The sequence below is a fragment of the Athene noctua genome, chromosome 11 (assembly GCF_965140245.1).
Source record: "Athene noctua chromosome 11, bAthNoc1.hap1.1, whole genome shotgun sequence".
NCBI lineage: Eukaryota > Metazoa > Chordata > Aves > Strigiformes > Strigidae > Athene > Athene noctua.
In genome coordinates, this window is record NC_134047.1 from 23,314,222 (window position 1) to 23,335,392 (window position 21,171).

Here is a 21,171-nt window from a genome sequence, read left to right on the forward strand (position 1 = left end):
AGATTTCAGGCTGTTCTTGTAAGGGCTCCTAGGTTTAGCAATATGAAATAATCTGTTGTTGTTGCAGTTTTTTCTCGTGCCTGTTGTTCTTCTGACTGGGGCTGTTTTGCACTGGTGCTACATATTTCTTATTCTTTAACTACATTGCCATAGAAATGCGATGCTGCTGCTGCTCGTGATGAGAGAGGTTTTGTGAGGAACACGTGGAAGACAATTGACCCTCACATATGATCTGGAACCCATTCCAAAGAGAGATTTTTATCACCGAAAAAACACTTAAAATAAACATTATTATACGCCAAAAATACATTTCTTGAATTTGTTTTAAGGAAATTCTATGTTACTAATAAGGAGTTTTCCAAATCCATATGGAATATGTGTATCTGTTGCCTGTTCATGAACTGAACACTTGGAATAACTTTTAGTTGTGATGGGAACTCTTTATTTTGCTTTAATTTTTGTGTTAGAAAGCAGGTGCAGTGTGTGGTGTGGTAGGCAGGTATTGAAAGGCTTGATCAGGAGTGGGCTTTCTTTTTACAAGACTGTACAGAATGTTCTGATAAGGTGGAAGAGGCTCAGATTTATGGATCATTATAATAAAACTATTACCATACATTATATTTAATTTAATATTTATTTACTTTGAGTTCTGGACAAAATTCATGTCTTAGTGTTCCTCTATTCTGTTTTTCTCTCCCAGTAAATATAATTTCTGCCAGGCAATTAACTGGATGTGGACGTTTCAGCCACTTGTTTCCAACATCCACCTACCAACATATGAAAATGCATAAGAGGATTTTGGGACATCTATCATCTGTTTATTGTATAGCCTTTGATCGCAGTGGAAGAAGAATTTTTACAGTAAGCTTAAAAATTATACTTTTTGTGCAAGATTGCTTTGCTTGGTTTGATTTCTTTCTTTCTTGAGTCCTGCAACAGCCTCTTAGTCAGTGATTGAGATGCAGACGCGGCTTCCAGAAAAAGAAGGGAAGAAAAATCTTGAAATGTATGGAAAACTCATCTCTTTCTATGCTAATTTTCACTTTTCACTTGACTTGGTATTTTAAAATTGCTCATGGCTCCAGTGTACTAAAACCTAGTCAGCTGTTTGCTTCCCCATGTAGAACCTTACAGCAGGGTTGTTCTGGTTCAGAGCTTGTAACTCTCACTAGAAACACGTGCTCGTTTTTCTTTATTGATCATCTTCCTTGCTGAACGGCACCTGCAGTATTCTGGGATTTGGAGTTAATTTGCATGCTGCTTGCTGGGTTAAATCCTAACCCTTTTTTTTAAAACTACGTTTTACCTTTTGATAACTTTGGAAATGGTGGCAATCCTTTCCTTACATTTCAGTAAAAGCTTGATGATAAATAGAAAGCCTCATTACTTCGTCTGCAATTTACTTCTCTACTAAATTTTCTTTCTAGAATTTGTAGTATGTCAGTGAATATATGAATATTATTTTAAGTTTTTCTCTAAGAATATATTAACATACATTTCTGGGATACTGCCCTTGCTTTTTTGCATCTTTAAAAATTCACAGAATTCTCAAATTAATAATAATGCATCTTTTAACTGTTAATGTTAATCCCTGTCTTGTCTTTGCCCTCGTCTCTCACTAATAGGAGTTTAGAAACAGATTACGTGGCGGGCTAATGGTTGTCTTTGTGTTCTTGCTAGCTTCTCCACTCATTATAAATTGGTCAGATAGAGATGTTGTTAATGATAATTACTCTGGGTCATAGTGAGGGCCTTTACATTTTTGTTTACACCATAAAGAAGTCTTTCTCGTTTGCAGCTATATGAAGAACTGAAAGTGATCTGTGTTTGAATTTAGCTGCCGTTGATAAATTGTAATTTGAAGTCCAATGATGTTGATATTGCAGTTAGTTTTATTGTGTTATGTTTTTGAATACATAGTGGCAATCCCAGCCACTGGTATTAGTATTCTCTGTAGTATCTCAATAGTGGAAAGGTCTGTGAACTGTCTAAAAATTCTTGGCAATATTGGGATTGAGTATGAAATTCTATAGCTGCTGCTGTAGGTAAAAGTATTTTACAGTGATCGATGTCGATATGCTTTTGAATTGTGTCCTGTCTGGAACTGAGATCTCACTGACACAGTATCTCGGTTGCATGTGATGCTGCACGGATTCTCTCCGAGTGGTCCAGCTTTCTTCTGTTATCAGAAATGGAAGCTCGTGGTGCAGCTGCCTCGCAGCTCCAGGAGCACGGCAGAGGCTCCGAGATCCCTCAGATGCTTAAGTGCTCTTTCCCTCGGACCTTAAGTCTCGTGATTGTTTTGATTTGACTACTGGCTAGATCCAGCCCACACAGATAAATATGTCTTATGGTAGTACGCAATGAACCATTTTATCTGCTTAAATTTACCTTAATTATTACTGAACTGTACTGAGAGGAGTTGTATTAGCTGCGGTAATCATATCTGAGCGTGAAACATAAGACAGTGGCTTCTGTTTTATAAAAATCTACATCCCTGACTCCACAAGATGATTCCCAAATCTCACTGAAGTTGTTCTGGCAGGTTCATGGTGCAGCAGTGCTTTAGATACTTGTTCTTCTACAGTGTGCCTGTGTATTATGTGCACATAAACCGTGTATGCTATTTTATATAATCTTTGGAAATTTTTGTGTGGCATTAGGGGTCAGATGATTGTTTGGTCAAAATCTGGGCTACAGACGATGGGCGCCTGCTCTCAACGTTGCGAGGACACTCGGCTGAAATTTCTGACATGGCTGTTAACTACGAGAACACGCTGCTTGCTGCAGGCAGCTGTGATAAAGTAGTCCGGGTATGGTGTCTCCGAACCTGCGCCCCAGTCGCAGTGCTGCAGGGCCATTCAGCTTCCATTACTTCCATACAGGTAAGGAATGACTTTTTTTTTTTTTTTTTTTTTTTTAATCCTAAATCCTTGAATGAAATCCTAAGAGATGTGGATTAGCAATCAGGAATAAAACTTATCTTTTCGTCTCTGCTTGGCAGCATAGTTTTGCCCCAACTCAAGAGTGTTGTTTCCTGGGAAACTCACTCCTGCCCAGCGGCCAACTGCTGCCTGAGGGGATGATCCTGTTTCTTTCAGCTGCCTTTAACTATGTGATTCCATTGCTGCTTCCTTAGAGATAGCACTGAGAGCATCAGATCAACTAGCTGAGCCAGACAGACGAGGTTGGCACCTTTGGTGGTAGTCCTGGCCCAGCAGCTGACCCAACAGCCGTGTGTTCGTAGAGAATATTTATTTTTCAGAAGAATACCATCAGCTAAAATTCCTTACTCCACATTTCTTACTTGCTCGTTATCTTAGCCTGTACCATAAGGAGCTGTTCTGGATATTGTAGCACACGTAGATGCTGCAGCAGCCACAGTAGAGCACAGATGAGGCTTTGCAGAGAATCTGTGCTTGTGCCTGTGCAGTTTCAGATGTGTGGCAAGTGCCTAGTGAGCAATAGCAGAGCAGGAAAAAAAAAACCCCAAACCTAAACTGCCAGTACTCAGTTCTCTAGTGGTGGCACAGTCAATAATGGCTAGTAATTTGTGGTTTATTTGCTTTAAAAAAAAAAAAAAAAAAAACCCCAACAAAAAACCTGCCAGGCAGAAACCTTCAACAAAGCAAAATTCCAGGATAAAAAAGACAATCCCTACAATTTGGCAGGTTATGCATAGAGGGGAGAATGAGTGGGGATGTTTGGCTCAGAATCCCTCTCTGCTGGAGCCTCGCTGCCTTTGATTCATCACAGTCTTCTCCAACATGCCAGTAGTCCCTGGGGGTCTCATTTATCCCCCACTTGCCTACACTTCCAATTTCGTCTGATTTAAACTATGTTTCACTAAGTTAAGTTACTTACAGGAGATTGTTTTGGAGATGTATTTTACAAGCTGGTTTTGTGTTTTGTATATTATTTGTTAATGTATACATGCATCCCTCACAAGCTTATTGTAAATCTCTGGTAATTCAGAGGATAATCACAATCAGTCGTGGCTTTTTGAGGAAACAATGCTTGATTACTTTATCATATTACCGGGTAGCCAGAGGATTAAAAGGATTGCTGCAGTTATGAAATTAAAGTGAGAGACTAGAATGAAAAGATTTCCTCCTCCTTAGAGAGGCAGAGGAGAGGCTCAGGAAGAGGGAGGGAGTGGGGGGTCCTGCTGCACTGCTGGTTTTCGTTGGGTTTGGATGGAGGAATCATTTTTGTCTTTGTTACCATGTCTGATCCAGTTCTGCTCTAGAAGGAAGTATTTCCTCATCTTGTTGCCCCATTAAAAGGGTCTAGGCTTGTTTCATTTCCCCAATTTACTAACTTCGGTGTGGTAGAAACAGAGACTTGCTAGTCAAATTGTAGATGTTTTTCATTTCTTTAGCTTTATTTTTATGGAAGTTCATATTCTGTGGTTATTCTTGATCGTGCTCTCTGTACTCCTGGGGAGCAAGCTAATATGCTTGTGAAAAAGCTTCTTGTCAACGTCCATTTACAAGTTTCTAGCATGTAAGGGGAAAAAGAAATTAGCTGGTTTAACTGTTAACAACTTTATTTTTAGTTCTCTCCAGCAAGGAAAGGAACAACACGATACCTCACTTCTACTGGTGCTGACGGAACAATCTGTTTCTGGCAGTGGCACGCTAACACCATGAAATTTAAGTAAGCCTGTTTAGATAATAATCTTAAATAAAGGACAAATTTACTTTTGAGTTTTTACTGTGGAGAGGAACGCTGAGATAATTAAATAAGGACGTGTTCTTCCTCAGTAAACAAGTTTCTTGGGATACGTTCTCCCGCAGACAGGCTGTGCATGAGTGTGTGGGGCAGGGTGTGCTTTCTGACGTGTGGGGGGGTCTGTGGTGTTCCAGCCCAGAGGGGAGGCAGAGATCAGGGCTATTAGTTCTGCATTATGTGCTTTGCAAGCCAGTGTTGTGAAAGAACTTTCAGCTTTTACGTTTAGGACTAAATCCTTGTCCAAAATGGACAGGCAGAAGAATTTATTTGCTTTTCATCAGAAGAACGCATGTATGTAGATGACATCAAACTCATATTCAATAGGGAGTCAATGCTGTTAGACTGATGGTGTGCCAGGTTTTGTTTCAAATAGATTTAAATTGCTGAGTTATCATGATAAATAAGTTAAATAGTCTTTTTAGTTTAGAAAATGATGGTTTTCTTGCGAAACTATGGAAGAAAAATACTAAAATGTAAAATAAGTTCTAGCAAACTGATGTGAGAACTCACAAATAAAGAAATTTAGTATGGAAATATTGACCTTAACCTGCTGAGCTGCAGTGCACTGTTCTGGGTGAATGGCATTGGAATAAAGTAATGAAAAGTGGAAATGTTGTGTTGTTGCATGTAGGGATCGCCCTGTAAAATTTGCGGAGAGGTCCAGACCTGGTGTTCAGATATCTTGTTCATCTTTCAGTTCAGGTAGGTATGCGTTGTAAGGTAGCTGAAAGTATTTTATGAACTCTAATTCCTTTCGTGACAGGACTGTTACTTCTATTGAGATACAAATGGTATTAAACCCTTTTTCGGTTAATTATAGCACTGTCAAACTGTGATATTTTGACATTTTCCATACTAAGCATCTGCCTCAAGCTGCTTTTTCTCTTTTTTTTTTTTTTTTTTTCCCCCTCTAATTTAAGCTAAAATGTCTTGACCACTTCCAAGGAAGACTGTGCTTTCAGTCTGTTGTTTTGCACATCAGAGATTTTTCTTTGTAACATCCTTTTAAGGTTTTACCTTGTAAAGTTCTTGAATGAAAAGTTCTCGAAATCTGGCAGACAGGTGGTCTCTGTTCAAAGGTTACGCTTCTGCTAGTCTTCCAAATTTGGTTAAGTTCTAGGAGGATCAATTCAACGTGTTTGAAAATATCAGCTTAACTGACATCCTTTGTTGTAGCTTTGAATTCTCCAAAATAGTGATTTTTGAAAACAATATTACGTAATTTCTCATGCATTTTTGCTATCTGAAATGGAGAGCTATTCTAGAGCTGTGTGAGCCTTGCCCACGTTCCTTTTTTTAAAACCAGAAATCCTGAAATAACTAAAACCATTTCAGTGCAGTAAACTACAAAATAGTGCCCTTTTTGTGCAACCTTGTAAACAGAACAAACATTACAAGCAAATAGCCTGATCACCAAGTCCCTATTCAGCAATAATTTCTGATGTGTGTCAAATAGATATTGAAGATGCACTTAAGTATTTTCTCTGATATTTACCAGTGAGAATATGAAACTATTCCCCATCTAATTTTCCACATAGGCTGATGGAGAGTGCTGTGGTAATTTCTGAGGGGAAAGCAAAGTAGTTTGTTGGATGAGTGTTGTACCTTGCAATATTCTCTTCCTTTGGTCATAAAGGTTTGCAGCTGGGAAATATTGTAGAGCTCGTAGTTATGCTAAAGCTGATAAGGTTTGAGGAAATACAGATGAAAGGAAAAGCTCTCAGAGTTAACTTCTTTGTTCGGGACATATGTTTTGATTACATTGAAATTTTCTGTTTAAAACTGTAGTTTGCTGCTTTAACAATAAAGCAGTAAATAAAGTAAGTTGTTCCTAGGATGGCTTTTCTCACAGAAAACACTGTCTTTCTTAGGTGGCATGTTCATTGCAACAGGTAGTACTGACCACGTGATAAGAATTTATTATTTGGGCTCAGAATCTCCAGAGAAAATGGCTGAATTAGAATCTCATACGGTAAGAAGCAAACCAGAAAGCAAATTTTTTTTTTTTTTCACCACTCAAGCTTGTTTAAGGAACTTAGGTTTTGTACATCCTATTTGACTTATTTTCTGTCTTCAGAGTTTAGTTGGCTCTCAACACTGTGGTATTTAAATGCCTGGAAATTTGTGGTGTGTTTATTTTTAAATTCCTCTGAGGCAGGAGATGTGTGCAAAATACGCTTTATGTGTTTTATTCCCCCGGGAAACTGAGGGACCAGGTAATTTTTGACGAAAGTCTGTGTTGGAATTAGGAATTAAAGCAGTATTCATGCACAATGTCATTTTTCTTGTCAAATTTACTCTTGAGTATTTAACTTTAGTTGTGACCACAAATCCACATAACAAGAAAAAACAAAGTAATTCTGGTTTTAGAGTGTGCAGTCAAGCTTTGGATCATGATGGTAATTTCATTTAGAAAATAAAGCATGCCTAAAAGCATCCTTTCTCAGGTAATACAGAAGGGTTCTCATAAAAATTCCAACTATTTTAAATATCTGTGCAATGATGTTAGTTTTCAAGTTTGATTCTTGATAGCTTTTATTAAAACCGCTGAATGTCTACGTTTCAATGAAATCCAGTAAAGAAGCATCACTAAAACGGTATCAAATTTTTCTTCATTTCTTAGTTGTTACTGAGAGCAGGTGATGATTGCATTATTTATTATGTGCATGGTAAACAATATATCAGAAAGGCAAGCTTATAGCAACACTGATAGGGCTGTCACTTGTGAGGAGTTTGGAGCATTTATCTTTGAACCTTAATAGCCCAGCTGCCCGCCTTAGCAATATTTTATGGATTAAGGCTGAGGTCTAAATTGATTCACTGAACTTCAGTGGGAGTCATGGGTCTCACATTTAAGTCTCAGAGCTCCAAGCCAACAAATCTAACAAGTATTTTGCTCACAAAAGAAAAAAGGTTTTCTACATTCAGCAGTTCAGGTCTGGAAGAAACTAATTCCTTTAATTTTTATTTTTTTTTTAAAGTCTGCTTTTCTTAATACTACAGACTGCTGTCAGCCCGCCCCTGAGAAAATCCCAAATCGGTCCCTTGGTTATCAGGAGGTGGAGATGTCAGTGGGAGCAAAGATAGCAAGTGCATGTAGGCAACAGAAGTATTTAACAAAATAATAAAAGGGAAAATCACGTCTAAAATGTAACGTTTGTTTCTCAACAGTTTAAAAGTGGGAATAAGGCCAAGGTTTGCATTTTGGTGATGAAATATTTTGATGCGCTTTAACGTTAGGTCTAAAATTTGCAAACCTGCTATGATCATTTATTTGGTCTTGTGGAGGGCTGTACCTGCCAGGCCTCGTGAGCTCCAGGGGTCTCTTATTCCTGTTAACTCTGTGGATCCAAAAGGCTCAGGGTTTCCTAGGCAGAGCTTCCCCGGGTGGGGGGTGTTTGGTCCTGTGGCACTGGGCAGGAGTTGAGCTGCTGCAGCTTCCTCCTCCTGCACGTCTCAGTGTCAGGGAGGCTGAGCTGGACATGGTTTCTGTCTCTGAGCTCCTTCTGGAGCAACACGAAACCCTCACCTCTGAAGTTTTGTATTTCAGGGTCTTAACACAGTATGTCTGGGGAAGTTTTAACTTCAAATGTGACTTTTCTGCATTTGAATGTGTAAGGCAGTGTGTTGTAGGAGACGCATGGGAAGATGCAATTTGCTCAATAGAAGCTCATCATTAAGATCTCTTCGGATGAGTTTTTCATTTTACAAAGCACTTACTACTATTTTTTTCTTCCCTCCTATTTAGGACAAAGTGGTTGCAGTCCAGTTCTGTAACAATGGTGACAGGTGAGTGGCTGTCCTAGGATTTTGACATGAAAAGTATGGTATTTAATTTTCCAAATAACATTTCAGAGAAAATTTAATGCAACAGGAAGACTGCACATGGGCTCTGATTAATCTTAGAGAAAATATTTGAAGTATGTTACAAGATGTGTGTTATGTCCCTGAGCCTGGACTCTGCTGTAACAACAAAAATATTCTGTAACTATGCTTTTGCTTTGTATTTTTCTAAACAGCAAATTGGAAACCAAATTTTGTATCCCTTCTGAGCAAGAGTAGCTTCTTAGGTAGCCTTAAGGACAGCAGGAGTGCTCTTACTGCAGGAGTGAGAGCATTGTAATAAAGGTAGTTCTAAGCAAAAGTTAGATCTGTTATACATACACAGATGGTCAGACAGGTAGTTCTGCAAGAAGCTGTGGTCTGACCTTCGTTAAAGGAGCCTCTCTTGCAAGGCGCTTTTACCTGGTAAGATGGCAATAACATCTGAGTATATTCATTGTTCATAATGGGATCAGGGATTTGGTTTCTCAATCACTTTTCTTATTTTTTCTTAACTAGAATATCAGGTTAAATGTAGGGGAGCGGGGAAAAGCTCGGCTTTATCATTTCAGTCCTGTTAGAGCCAGATGAAAAACAAGCACATATACATATTTATTTATCTGTGTGACTCTTGTTTGAGTTAGTGACTTCTGGGCACCCTTTTTTCCGGAGCTGCAGCCAGTGCTGATGGCCAAGTTAGAGGCCAAGGCGAGGCCACGCTACCCATGACAGTAGCGCTTTCGGTTGCGTTCAGAGGAGATCTGTTTCCCTTGTTTCTGTACTAGGGCACAGATCAGAAGGCCACTTCGCTTCTGTTTTTCCACTGCTCTTGCTCTGTCCTCTCTGTAGTAAGTAGTATGGGAATGTAACACCCTGACTTCTAAAGAATGATGATGTTAGGTCAGCTCTGTCTGCACTGTCCGAAACGATGTACAGAGTCGGTGCAGTCGTCTGTGAAAAGAAGATAAACATGAAGGCTGAAATAAGACTTGGTATGTGGTCAGAGGTGAGATGGAAGGAAATCAAGGAAATAATGACATCTAAATGATGAGCATTGTGCATAATGAAAACAAGGGACTGTAGAACTCCTTTTACCTTGTTTTTGATTTTTTTCATTACTTCACTGTGCTCTTACTTATGATCCCTGTGAGAGTTGTGTTGAAGCTGAGAGTGTTGATAGATTATCTATATGTTGGGTTTTTTGGTTAAGATTTATTTCTCTTGCATATGTTATCTGTATCATTTATACCAGCTGGGGATCAGAAAGCAGCCAGTGATTAGCATAATTTGAAAACATTTTCCAAATAATATGACATTGCTGATATGTTGCTGAAACAGAACACCATCCAGCCTTTGTTGTCTGTCTTATTTAATTCCTTGGTGAGTGATTTCTTCTGCCAGTCCCTCTCTGGGCACAATGAATAAGGAAATTGTCTCCTCTCATGCTCAGAGTTCTGAAAAATACGGGAAGAGTTTTCCTAAAAACACACAGAATTCATAAGAGCTTAACTTCTGTGAGGTTCTACAGTGATAAATGTGAGATGATGAATAACCAGGCCCTCATCCCTCATCTTGTATTTTTATAACTCTGAAATTTCCAGGAAAAAAAAACAAAAACCAAACAAAACCACGATTTATGTCCAGGGGGGAGCAAGCAAAGAACAGCTCTTCAGTGGGGTGTAAAGATGTAGTTGATCCTCACATGCCAAATTTGGATCTACTCTACTTAATAGATAAGACTTCTCTGCTTAATTTGTTTGCATTTGAGATTAAAACTTTCTTTTACACATGTTCTTATTACAATTGTTTAGTTTTTCACAAGGATTTGGATGTTTTCTGTAATACTTCAGTAGTATCCTACCATATTTTTGCAGTATCTCCTTGCAACCCACTATCTTTAGTCTTCACTGAGACACCGGTACATCTGGGTAGCTTAACATCACCAAATGTGATACTAAATGGGCTAATCTTTACATTTCCTGGAGTGAAGACTGCGAGTCTGTGTTCATTTATGTGACTACTGATGAACTACAGTCCTTACTTTCACCAGCTGCTGGAACTGAGTATGTGGGACAGTTACTCTACACGCACATCACACGCTCTGAACTCGCAGCCCTTGGTTGCTGCCGCCTGTCCAGAACCAGTTACAGAGACACAATCTTAAAACTTTTGGGTCTTGATGATCATTTAGTCGGTCTGCTTTATTATTCATAATAAATTACTTTTCTCTGACGACATACCTGGCAAATATGTGAATTTCTAGTCAAATATACCAATTTCCAGCTAATTTCTTTAGGTGATAACAGTAATTTTGTGGTCTTAAAATTTATCAAGTGAACCATTCCAACCTGCAGAGCTTTCAGTTTTTAAAACCGTCCTAAGTCAGGATGCTATTTCTGTAGTGATGAAAGTCAGAATGGTTGTGGTATAAAGGTGCCTGTAGGCACGTGTGTGCGTCAAACCTCTGCAGCACAGCTGTGTTGGAGAGTGGCGTGACAAGCTTTGGTTAGTGATCAGCACCTTCGTGTAAATGGTTTTATACCAGCTTTTGCTCATATTCCTTATTGTGCTTGGCAGGAGGTTTAAGGGATGTGTGCGAGCAGGAGCCTTCCAAGCAAAACTGTAGCTTTGCCCGTGGAACTGCACCTGTACTCGAGATCTTTGTCATGTAAATTATGTGGGAATGTACTGGTATAACTGTACTAACAGTTCCTTGCAAGCAGCGTGAGAGCACGGGTCTCCCTGGGGGTCTTGGGTCACACAGTCACTGAAAATTATGTGCTGCAGTGATGCTTTTAATGGAAGAGTGATAGCTTCCTTTCTGTTTTAATACAAAAAAGTAAAAATAAGATAAATGTCACGAGCATCATGATGAAAAAATTCAGATCAGGGAAACTGAAAAGGTAAAACAATCACTTACTAAAATAAAATTGCATAGGCTTGCTTTTTTACATGTAATTCTATATATAAATGGAATATACTTTTAAAGGTGTTGGCTGTCCTGTGAAAACATATTACTTGGGGAGCTTTTTGAAAAATTCTCAACAAAAATTATTTCTGTGACAACGAGAGCCAAGTAGCATGATGCAGATAAATGCATTTGCTGGATGCTTGAATTTTTTTAAACAAGGAGGAGTTTAAAAATGAAAATACTCGTGTTCAACTTCACAGGCAGGGCTACCTGTTTGTATTTCCCTTCCCCATCTTCACCCTCTCCCCAAGTTAATATATTATAATTTATGCTAGACTCCTGGCATGCAGTTTCTTTTTCTTCGCTGCCACTATGAACTGCTCGAGAGATTTGCTGATGTCATTAAAAAGGGAATGTGCAGCTTGTATGAATTACGACATTGAAGTCATTCCAAGGCCATCTGCTAGCTGTAGCCAAATGTAATTAATGTTGTGGGATATAAACTCTTTTGTACCGTACAATATCTGATATGAAAATTGTAACCTCACTGTCTTTTAATTACATTCTCTAGATCAGAGATACACAAACAATATAAAGAATAAGTGTTGAAAAAAGATGAAATACATTCTAGCTTCTGTGCTGGCTGGAATGGGTGTCCTCTTGGCTTGCCAGCGTTTTGTAGCTGCCTGTTTCCTGTGGCAGTAGTTCATGGATATTTTCTGAGTTGTTAAACACGCCTGTGTGTGGGCATATATAGAGTAAGACGAGTATATATATCCACGTCCAAGTGTATATACACTTGTGTGCGTGTGTGTTTGCAGAATAACATAAAAGTGCTTGTAGCAACCTTTCCCAAGGTGAATGACAGTCCTCTGCCAAGCTCTTAAATATTCTTGCCACAGGATTGATTTAGCATGGCCACGCTGGTGCTGAGGATGGAAAACTCCACAGCAAAGCTACTGAACAGTGAGAAAATAAGATCCTAAGATGGGCATGTGGGTATTAAACCAAGACCAGCAGTGACGTACGCTTATTCAGAATTTCATGACTTCTTTTCTTTTTTTTTTTTTTTTTCCATAGCTTAAGATTTGTCAGTGGAAGCAGAGATGGAACAGCAAGAATATGGCACTATCAGCAGCAAGATTGGAAGAGTGTGGTCCTGGACATGGCTACTAAAATGACAGGGTAAAATAAACCAAACCAGAACACGCTTCACAGCCACATTTACGTGCAAACCAAAATCTTACATCATACTGAAAACTATTTATTTACTTCCGTTTTGAGTTAGTCCTGGTGCATTTTTTTTTTGTGTGTGTGTGTGTATTGAAAATGCTATGGCTCTGTCTGTTAAGTTACACAGTTATTTAGCCCCAAAAAGAAAATATTAATACTTTGGTAGTTCCCTACTCTAATGGTTGAGGAATATTTAGTATTTTACATATGAAGTAAGAATGTCAGACAGAGTTCTTCTCACGGAAAGAGGGTTTAGTAGAACCTCACTGATCCTATAGTGATATGCTAATATATCTAGATCTAGAGTGTTTATTAATATGGTCTTTTTCCTTAAGTTTTCAAGTAAGAGGTGAGATGTCGTGATTTGGTTCTCGGGTTCAATTAGGGTTTTGAGTTTTTTCTCTTCGGGATCCTCAAGTGACTTCTGTAAATGGCCTTGTAAATGAATATGTGCAATAACAAAAGGCAGAAACCCATTAGGCATTTTTCTTTGCAGAATTCTTTATATTTCATATGGTTACATTTTTAATAAGTAAGCTGTCGAAGTATAATTTGGATTTATTTAGCAGGTTCTTGCTCATTATAGTGTTTACTCATATTGATGACGGATAAGAAAAATGCCTCGTAGGAAAAAACTTAATGGAACTGAATGGCTTGAAATTGGGGTAGGTGAGGGTGATCATATATGAAGAACAGAAGAGAAACTTGTCCTTTTTAAGAAAATCAAACTCTGTAAATCTTAGTGTCCCTGAGTATTTCCTGTATCTGGTTTTTACCACTGCAGAAGCCATCCTTCATTCTCCTGCCTTAGCCAGTAACCACAGTGGTGGCAGCCGTTCTCTCCCTGATTTCATACTGAATTAGCAGTGTTAAATGTTTCCGTATGCAGTTACTGATTTATTTCTTCTTTAAATTATTAATTTCTGTAGAAACAATGTAGCATCTGGGGAGGACAAGGTGACTAAGCTGAAGGTTACTATGGTGGCTTGGGATAGATACGATGCCACTGTCATCACTGCAGTCAACAATTTCCTTCTCAAAGTGTGGAACTCATCCACAGGGCAGCTTCTTCATAGCTTATCTGTGAGTAAAATTCAAGTGGGTAAATTCCCAAATGGATACGGTTCAACTCTGAAAGTGATTTGAGGCTAATCAGCATCATCATTCCCCTCGATGAGGAGTGTTTTGTCTTGAAGTATGTCACCTGTCTTACACTTTTTGGGGGAGAGGAGCTGAGGACCAAAATGCTGCCAGACTCTGGTGAGTGCTGGCTGAGCAGGGAGCCCTTTGAAGGCCACCGTTTGTGCCCAGATTAGAGGGTTGCAGCTGTCCTCGCTGCTGATTTCTGCTTCCTCCCCATGCCTGTCCCTCGCAGCTGTGCTGAGCTGCAGTCTGAGGCACTTCCCAAGTGGGCAGTGATAATGCCAAGCCTCTGACAGAGATGTTGAAGAAGTACAGGTCATGGGTGACTACCTGAACTGAGATCCTCACGCTAAAGGCTAGCGTGTTTGGAGATATCACATGGAGAAATAACTACTTTCTTTTTCACCCTGCTTTCATTGCAGGGTCACGATGATGAAGTTTTTGTTCTGGAGGCCCATCCCTTTGACCAAAGGATTGTACTTTCAGCGGGTCATGATGGAAATATTTTTGTTTGGGATATAGACAAAGGAACAAAAATTCGCAATTACTTTAACATGGTAAGAATGATCAGGCAAGGTGGGTTGTTTTGTTTTTTTTGTTTTTTCAGATTTGTGTAAAACTAATCTTGAGGCAAAAGCAGATTTCGTGATACAGCTGTTGCACCCAATGTCACAACAGGATTAGGGGAAAACTACATATAAAAAAGAAAACTCTTCAGTAAGCAATACCAAAGTATGTTTTTGCATATTGCAAGGTGTAGCAGCAAGTCTTTCGTGGGATCTGTTACATCTGAGTACTATTCATGTGTATGGGCATGCTTATACCGTACTCAAGATAATAGTGACTCCCCAGGTAGAGCAGCGAAGCCTGTGTGTTGTAGCACAGTGCCATGGTCTGGGAAACGGTACGGTTGGCTCTGTGCTGCATTTATCTTCATGCACCCAGTGCCGGGTTTGTTGGTTTGGTTCCAGCGCTGAGCAAATGCAGCTGTGCTGCTTCAGGACCCGAGCTGGCCTCCTGGCACGTGGGGCCGCGAAACCGGCTTGTACGGAGCCAAGACACAGCAGATCTTTGGTGCAGGCTTGCCCCGTGTCTGCCATTAACAGAAAATGTAGACTTCTGGGCAGTTGTTTCAGAACGTACATTACAAGTTGTACTGAGATTCCAGGACAAAGAGATAATGCAAGGTTTTACTTTGTTGCTCAGTGAAGCTTTAATAATTAAGCGGGGGAAAAAAAAAAGTGTAAATCAGTCTTGAGTGAGATGAGAAATTACACCACATTAGGATTAAATACCTGTTTAAGCACAGGTGATATTTTTGTAAAAATGCTCTCACAGCGAATGCATGGTTGTGAAAAGAATGCTCTCTGCTTGTGTACAGATTGAGGGCCAAGGCCACGGAGCTGTTTTTGATTGCAAGTTCTCACCAGATGGACAGCATTTTGCCTGCACAGACTCTCACGGACATCTGCTACTATTTGGTTTTGGATGCAATAAATATTATGAAAAGGTGGGTTGAATGGATTTTAAACTCTTCTGTGCCTGACTTGATTTTGTCTTAGAAGTATCTGTTTTACAGTTTATTCCTTCACCCTGCCCCAAACAAAGTAGTAATTAGACCGTGAAGCAGTTGATGTTTACCTAAATGAAAAAGGTTTAGACAAGAGAATCTCTGGATAGGGGAACAAAGCATTAACTTCTGTCTGTTCACCTCTGTTGGCATATTTCCCTCTTGAATTTTTGCATCAGGCCTCGGTAATAAAAACACATTTGTGGTAGGAATCTGTTGTCTGTCATAACATTTCTTTTGCTAATCCTAAGCGTAGGACTTGTGGTTTATGGATATGGGAGCCATTCCAAAGCAGCAAGACAGCTGCAAATGGCCATTGATTTATTTACTAAATTGCTTTTCTTGCAGATTCCAGATCAGATGTTCTTCCATACGGACTATCGACCACTGATCCGTGATGCTAATAACTATGTGTTGGATGAACAGACTCAACAGGCTCCGCATCTTATGCCTCCTCCATTCTTGGTGGATGTGGATGGAAATCCTCATCCCACGAGATTCCAGCGGCTGGTACCAGGGAGGGAAAATTGCAAGGATGAACAACTTATTCCTCAGCTGGGATATGTAGCTAATGGTATGCTGTCTAAGACTCGTGCATAATACATGTATTGAGCACCAGCTCAGCAGGATGGTACTGTAAGGATTTGTTTCAGTTGTCTTCTGAAACTAGTGGTTTAAATTCAGTGTAGGGGTAGAAGAGGAGATGGGGTGGCTTTATGACATAAAGGAAGTGTATGGAATCAACTTGAGTGGAGGCAAGAGGAGGAGACTGTGGTGTTCCAAAATCTGTGGGCTTCTGCCAGGTGTATGACAGCATGCTTAAAGAATTGTCCCATACACCTCAGTGTAACTATGTATGTGAGTAAGGAAGAAGGAAGGTAAAGAAGACATTGAAAAAATAGATTTTGGGTTTTTTTAAACAGATTTTTTTTCACGTAGATATAAACTTCGGCAAAATGCTGATCTTGAGAAGAGGTCTTCCATTATTACCTACTGAAGCATAATTTTTTTTTCTGCTGTTTCTAAGGGTTCGTGTTTATATTTTGTGTGGTCCTTAATTTTAAGTTTTTATTGTATTCTCTTTTAAACTTTGCCTCCGTTTATTACATGAGAGCAGAAGGCCAGCTGGTGATCAGATGTTTTGCAGAGCAGACAAAAACCTGCACAATTTAAAGTTTGATTGTGTCTGTGGTGGTTGGTAAAGCAGAAATTAATCATTTTATAAGCAGCTGTGGCTTTTGTTCTTGTCAAGGTGATGGCGAAGTAGTTGAACAAGTCATCGGTCAGCAAACTAATGACCAGGATGAGAGTATCCTTGATGGCATGATCAGAGAGCTACAGAGGGAACAAGATCTGAGGCTAATTAATGAAGGAGAAACTCTTCCAAACCCTCCACTCAATAGATCCCACTCTGTTAATGGAGGTAAGTGCCTCTTCTTCACCTCCATCATTTCTTTTCCTAAAGCACAGTAAGGTACCAATCAAAAGGTGTTAATGTAAGGTCTGAGACCCTATCTTTGAGGATGGTTTTCTCTCTTGGTCTTGCACACATTGTTAACCTGCGTGGAGCAGTTGGACGTTCTGGTGCCAGCAGAGGAATTAAAAGTTTAAAGGTACAAGCTGAGGGCACACAGTGGTCTAACTAGGCTGTATCTGATTACCTAGGACTATTAGACTGTAATTATTCCTCTTCTAAACCTTTCCTAAAAAAATCAAGTTCACTAGTATTGTCTTGATGTCAGTCACTGCAGAGATGATACTTTGTAACTGCATAATATCAAGATAACAGCATATAATTAGAGAATGTCAGTGGAATACAATGTTGTGACAGACTAATGGCTTCCTGTTGCAGAATAAATGCTAAGGCTGAGCATCGGTGTTTATAAAATAAACATGTCTGCTCTGTCTTCGTGTTTCCTTAGAAAGCCCGAGATTATTCTCGTGCTAAGTGTTCTGCTATTGTGATTTTATTTTTAATACACAAAGTGATTAAAATTTTAAAACAAACTCAATCAGATGTGCACAGCTGACTGTGAAGCAGCTGACTGAGTGCAGTTGATGTAAGAGAGCAGATGCTGTGGACTTGTGCTGCAAGTCATCCAGAGCTTTTAAAAAATTTACATCCGCTAATAAATTAGTTCTAGGTTAAATGACTGATTGCACATGTTTGAATTAGATTTCCTGGCAAAGCTCATTAGGGTTGCTAGATTTGGAGTTGCTTGTCTTTTAGACTCAAGAAGGAATAGGAGAAATATTAGTGAAGAATGCTGAACATACACTTTTGCTTTGATCTAAATTGCTGTTGTCAGGAAGGTGGCCTAGAAGCCAGCTTCAAATCACAAGAAATTTTTTTGGCTTTTTTGTGATAGCTGGGTGTGTTGTGCAGTCTTGGTTCTCAATTTTATTTGTGTGGCCCTGTAGTTGTGTGAAAGGGAATTTCCAGATACGAGCAGTATAGAAATCAGCTACCTTGCAGAACTTGCGTTGAGCAGTGACTTTGCTACAGGGACTGTCCATTTGTGTGAGTTAATTAGAGTATGTATAGAAATACCTGATAGTTAAATAGCTCAGTGTTTTTATATAGGTTTGCACAACCGTGAATGCAGTTTATTCATGCAGTTAATTATATTTAAACATGTGGAAGTTGTGTTGATGCATTCCCAAATGATGAGATAAATTAAGGCAATGATGACGGTGAGTCTGATGTTATCAGCCTTTTTGCCTCACTTTGCTACCCAAAGTGTCTGTTTTCTCCCGGGTACGTCACACTTGTTGTGCCACCCAGTGAAGAGCCCAGACCAGGAGTGGCACTGTAGGTAAGTGTTACAAGTACAGAACAAATGGGAGGTACAACAGAAACCTTAAACCTTGCAGCAGTCTATTACTTTAAATGTCAACCTCAGCTCTTTTTGCACCGTAGAATTTAAGATTCGTGGTTTCAGAGCCTTTAAGCTGTTGTCAAGACTGGTTTGAAGGTCACTTAAGGGCCTTTAAAACTTTCCTCGTAGATTATGTTCTTTTCTTGCCTCGGTTATCTCTTAAGATACAGCAAACCACAGTGATGTAACAGTAGCGTATGCATCTCCAGTAGTCCAAGGCCAATACACAAAATTGTTCATCTGAAGTAAAAGACAAAGCCACTTAACGTAGAATAAATATTGTTAATTGCCAAAAAGAATCTTGGTGCAGTCCTTAGGCTTGGAATTCTAGATTTTATTGATGGTTTACAGAAGTGAAGAAAAATCTTTTTTCTTCCTTAGCTCTTCGAAGTCCAGGTTTGGATGTTACATCTCCACCAAACGTTGGTCTCCGGAGAAGTGGTCAGATTGAAGGGGTCCGGCAAATGCATCACAATGCGCCCCGAAGTCAGATGGCCACCGAGAGAGACCTGATGGCGTGGAGCAGGAGAGTAGTGGTGAATGAGCTTCCCCCAGGCATCAGCAAGTAAGAGGCTGAGGGAGACAGAGGAAAAACATTAAATTGTGCGGTGTTTAATGATCTTTCCATACATCTGTTACAAGTTTTAAAAAGTGATTTTTCAGAAATGTGTTGGCTTTTATTTGTTTTGAATTTCAGATATTAGTGGCAGCTGGAGAGTTGAGAATAGTAATTCACAATTGAATCAGTAGTTCAAAACCCACATTTTCCTGAAACTTTATTTAAAAAAAAACCCCATGAAAATAATTTTAATGCAGTTCAGTTTGCTTGAAAATAATTATGCATGTTCAGCTAACAAGTTTTCTTCCTTAACTTGTGATTTCGGGAGTGAAGTTTGTGTGGATGCTGCTAGGAGGAACTTGTGCACAGATTTCTTATAGCAAGGGAACCAGAAGTATTTGAATGCATATATTGAGATCGACAAGTTATATGATGATTTATTGAATAAAATGGATGTTTGTTATGTATAATTAGGGTCCAGGAAGAATGTCGAGCTGCCAAAGGTGAAATTGAGATTAATTTATACACTGTTGAAAAGAAGAGAAAGCCATCCCACACCTTGCAGCGGGTGAGTTAATTCACTAGAAGAGAGAACCTGGGTGTGAAGGAGTTCTGTGCACTGAGCAAAACAAAAGACAAACAAAAAAACCCAAACCAATTTTATTAAATGATTTAGAAGATCAGTAGTACTAATTGTTTTTCTGGCTCTCTGTCTTCCTTCTGGAACCGTAATTTGTCTGTCTTTGTACTCTGATATGGGAATAGTGGTGGTAAATCTCTATCCCTAAGGCTTCAGTAGTGGGAAGATGCTGGGAAAGGAAAAGAGCAGAGCCACAGTGGGTGTTCAGTCTGATTGGTGGAAAGTAGGAGAAATATTGGAGGTGCCACACTTTTTTAAATGGCTAGCTTTTATCTTATCCAGAGACTGCAGGTATTTTTTGGAAAAAAAAAATCTATTTCTCCATAACTTCCTTTCTAAGGACTGTTACTTTAAAAAGTAAAATTGATACTGAACCAAAAAAACCCACTCCTGCATGTGCACTGCAACAAACCACAAGTGTGTAGAAGATATATTTTCATTTAAAAAATCTAAATTCCCTAGTTGTCATTTGTAAATGGGACCCAACATACAGTCACTTTAACGAGGCATCTTTTAACTCCATAATTCATTATTAAATCTCTGCTCTTTTTCTTCTTGTCCCTCCTGCCCCGTGATAAAAGAACGATTACCAGCCAGGAAGTGGAAGGTCTTTGAGAAGAAACCAACGCAAGCGCCAGCACGCCTACCAAACACGCTCCACCATCGAGCACAGCCAGGCAGGAGCCAGCCAGAACGCTCGGGCACGGGAGGAGTCAGACAGCTCCTCAGAGGTCTGCCACGGCGGGTCCTTTCACTGGGTTCCCTCTTCACAAATAGCGTGGTTTGACAAGAGATGTGCTGAGAGCACTCTTACCATCTGGGCTCCAAGCTTCTCCACGTAGGAGGAAGCGCTCTGATCGTTGAGTCTTTTGGGTTTGTGGTGGTACTGTTGGATGTTGATCCTGGAGAGTGAAGCATCGTTTACCATTTCCAGTACAGTATTCAAAACTAGCTTAAAACAGGTTGGGTATTTTTGGAAATCTGAAACATTTTCAAGTAACTTTAACTGGGTTGCGTTAAACCACTTGCTATTTTGGGATTTCATACAGCACGTATATTCTAGGTCATATTCAGTACTTTGATTTCCTCTACATCTGCAGACTGCTGTTGAAAGAGATTGAATATTGGTATTAATCATTGATATTGGCAAGGGAAGAACTTAAAATATACCAGATTAAATATAACTTGTTCTCATTAAGGAAGCATGCAAAGTAAAAACAGACTGAACATTGTCACTTTGTAAATGCGTTGGACCTACAGAATAGCTATAAAGTTGGTTAATTGACACTAAAATTTATTAATCAAACATTTAAATAAGAACTCATTCTATGGTTCTAGTACCATTAAAATTCACATCTCTTTCTATAGCACTTACATAAGCATATAGTATAATTTAATTAAAATACAGAAAGGAATTGTGGACTTACTGAAAGCTAAACCAGTCCTTAAATACAAAGCTTTCCTCAGGTGAGACAGCTAGTATAACTTGGCTTGCAAATAAAAATACTTATTAAACTTATTATAATAAACTTTAAATAATACTTATTATTTATTTTTATTTAAAAATAAAAAGTGAAACCTTTTGTTTTTAATACAGGAAGATGAGACTGTTGGCACAAGCGATGCGTCTATGGATGATCCTGTGGCAGCGTGGCAAAGTGAAAGCAGTTCCAGGTAGCT

At 39.2% G+C, this 21,171-nt stretch overlaps 1 protein-coding gene across 3 annotated transcripts in view; it reads left to right on the forward strand.

The window, feature by feature from the left end:
* The window catches only part of BRWD3 (bromodomain and WD repeat domain containing 3), a 57,173-nt gene that overhangs the window by 18,027 nt on the left and 17,975 nt on the right, over nt 1-21,171 (forward strand). For 2 of the 3 annotated variants that reach the window (XM_074914943.1, XM_074914941.1), the window contains 16 exons: nt 701-861; nt 2,664-2,885; nt 4,559-4,659; nt 5,366-5,436; nt 6,606-6,706; nt 8,483-8,523; nt 12,548-12,652; nt 13,630-13,783; nt 14,266-14,400; nt 15,225-15,353; nt 15,762-15,987; nt 16,666-16,836; nt 18,674-18,857; nt 19,326-19,419; nt 20,073-20,222; nt 21,089-21,165. In XM_074914943.1, coding sequence (XP_074771044.1) covers nt 701-861; nt 2,664-2,885; nt 4,559-4,659; nt 5,366-5,436; nt 6,606-6,706; nt 8,483-8,523; nt 12,548-12,652; nt 13,630-13,783; nt 14,266-14,400; nt 15,225-15,353; nt 15,762-15,987; nt 16,666-16,836; nt 18,674-18,857; nt 19,326-19,419; nt 20,073-20,222; nt 21,089-21,165 — 2,122 coding nt within the window. The remainder of the gene's footprint in view (nt 1-700; nt 862-2,663; nt 2,886-4,558; nt 4,660-5,365; nt 5,437-6,605; nt 6,707-8,482; nt 8,524-12,547; nt 12,653-13,629; nt 13,784-14,265; nt 14,401-15,224; nt 15,354-15,761; nt 15,988-16,665; nt 16,837-18,673; nt 18,858-19,325; nt 19,420-20,072; nt 20,223-21,088; nt 21,166-21,171) is intronic. The other variant, XM_074914940.1, reaches the window with a different exon arrangement.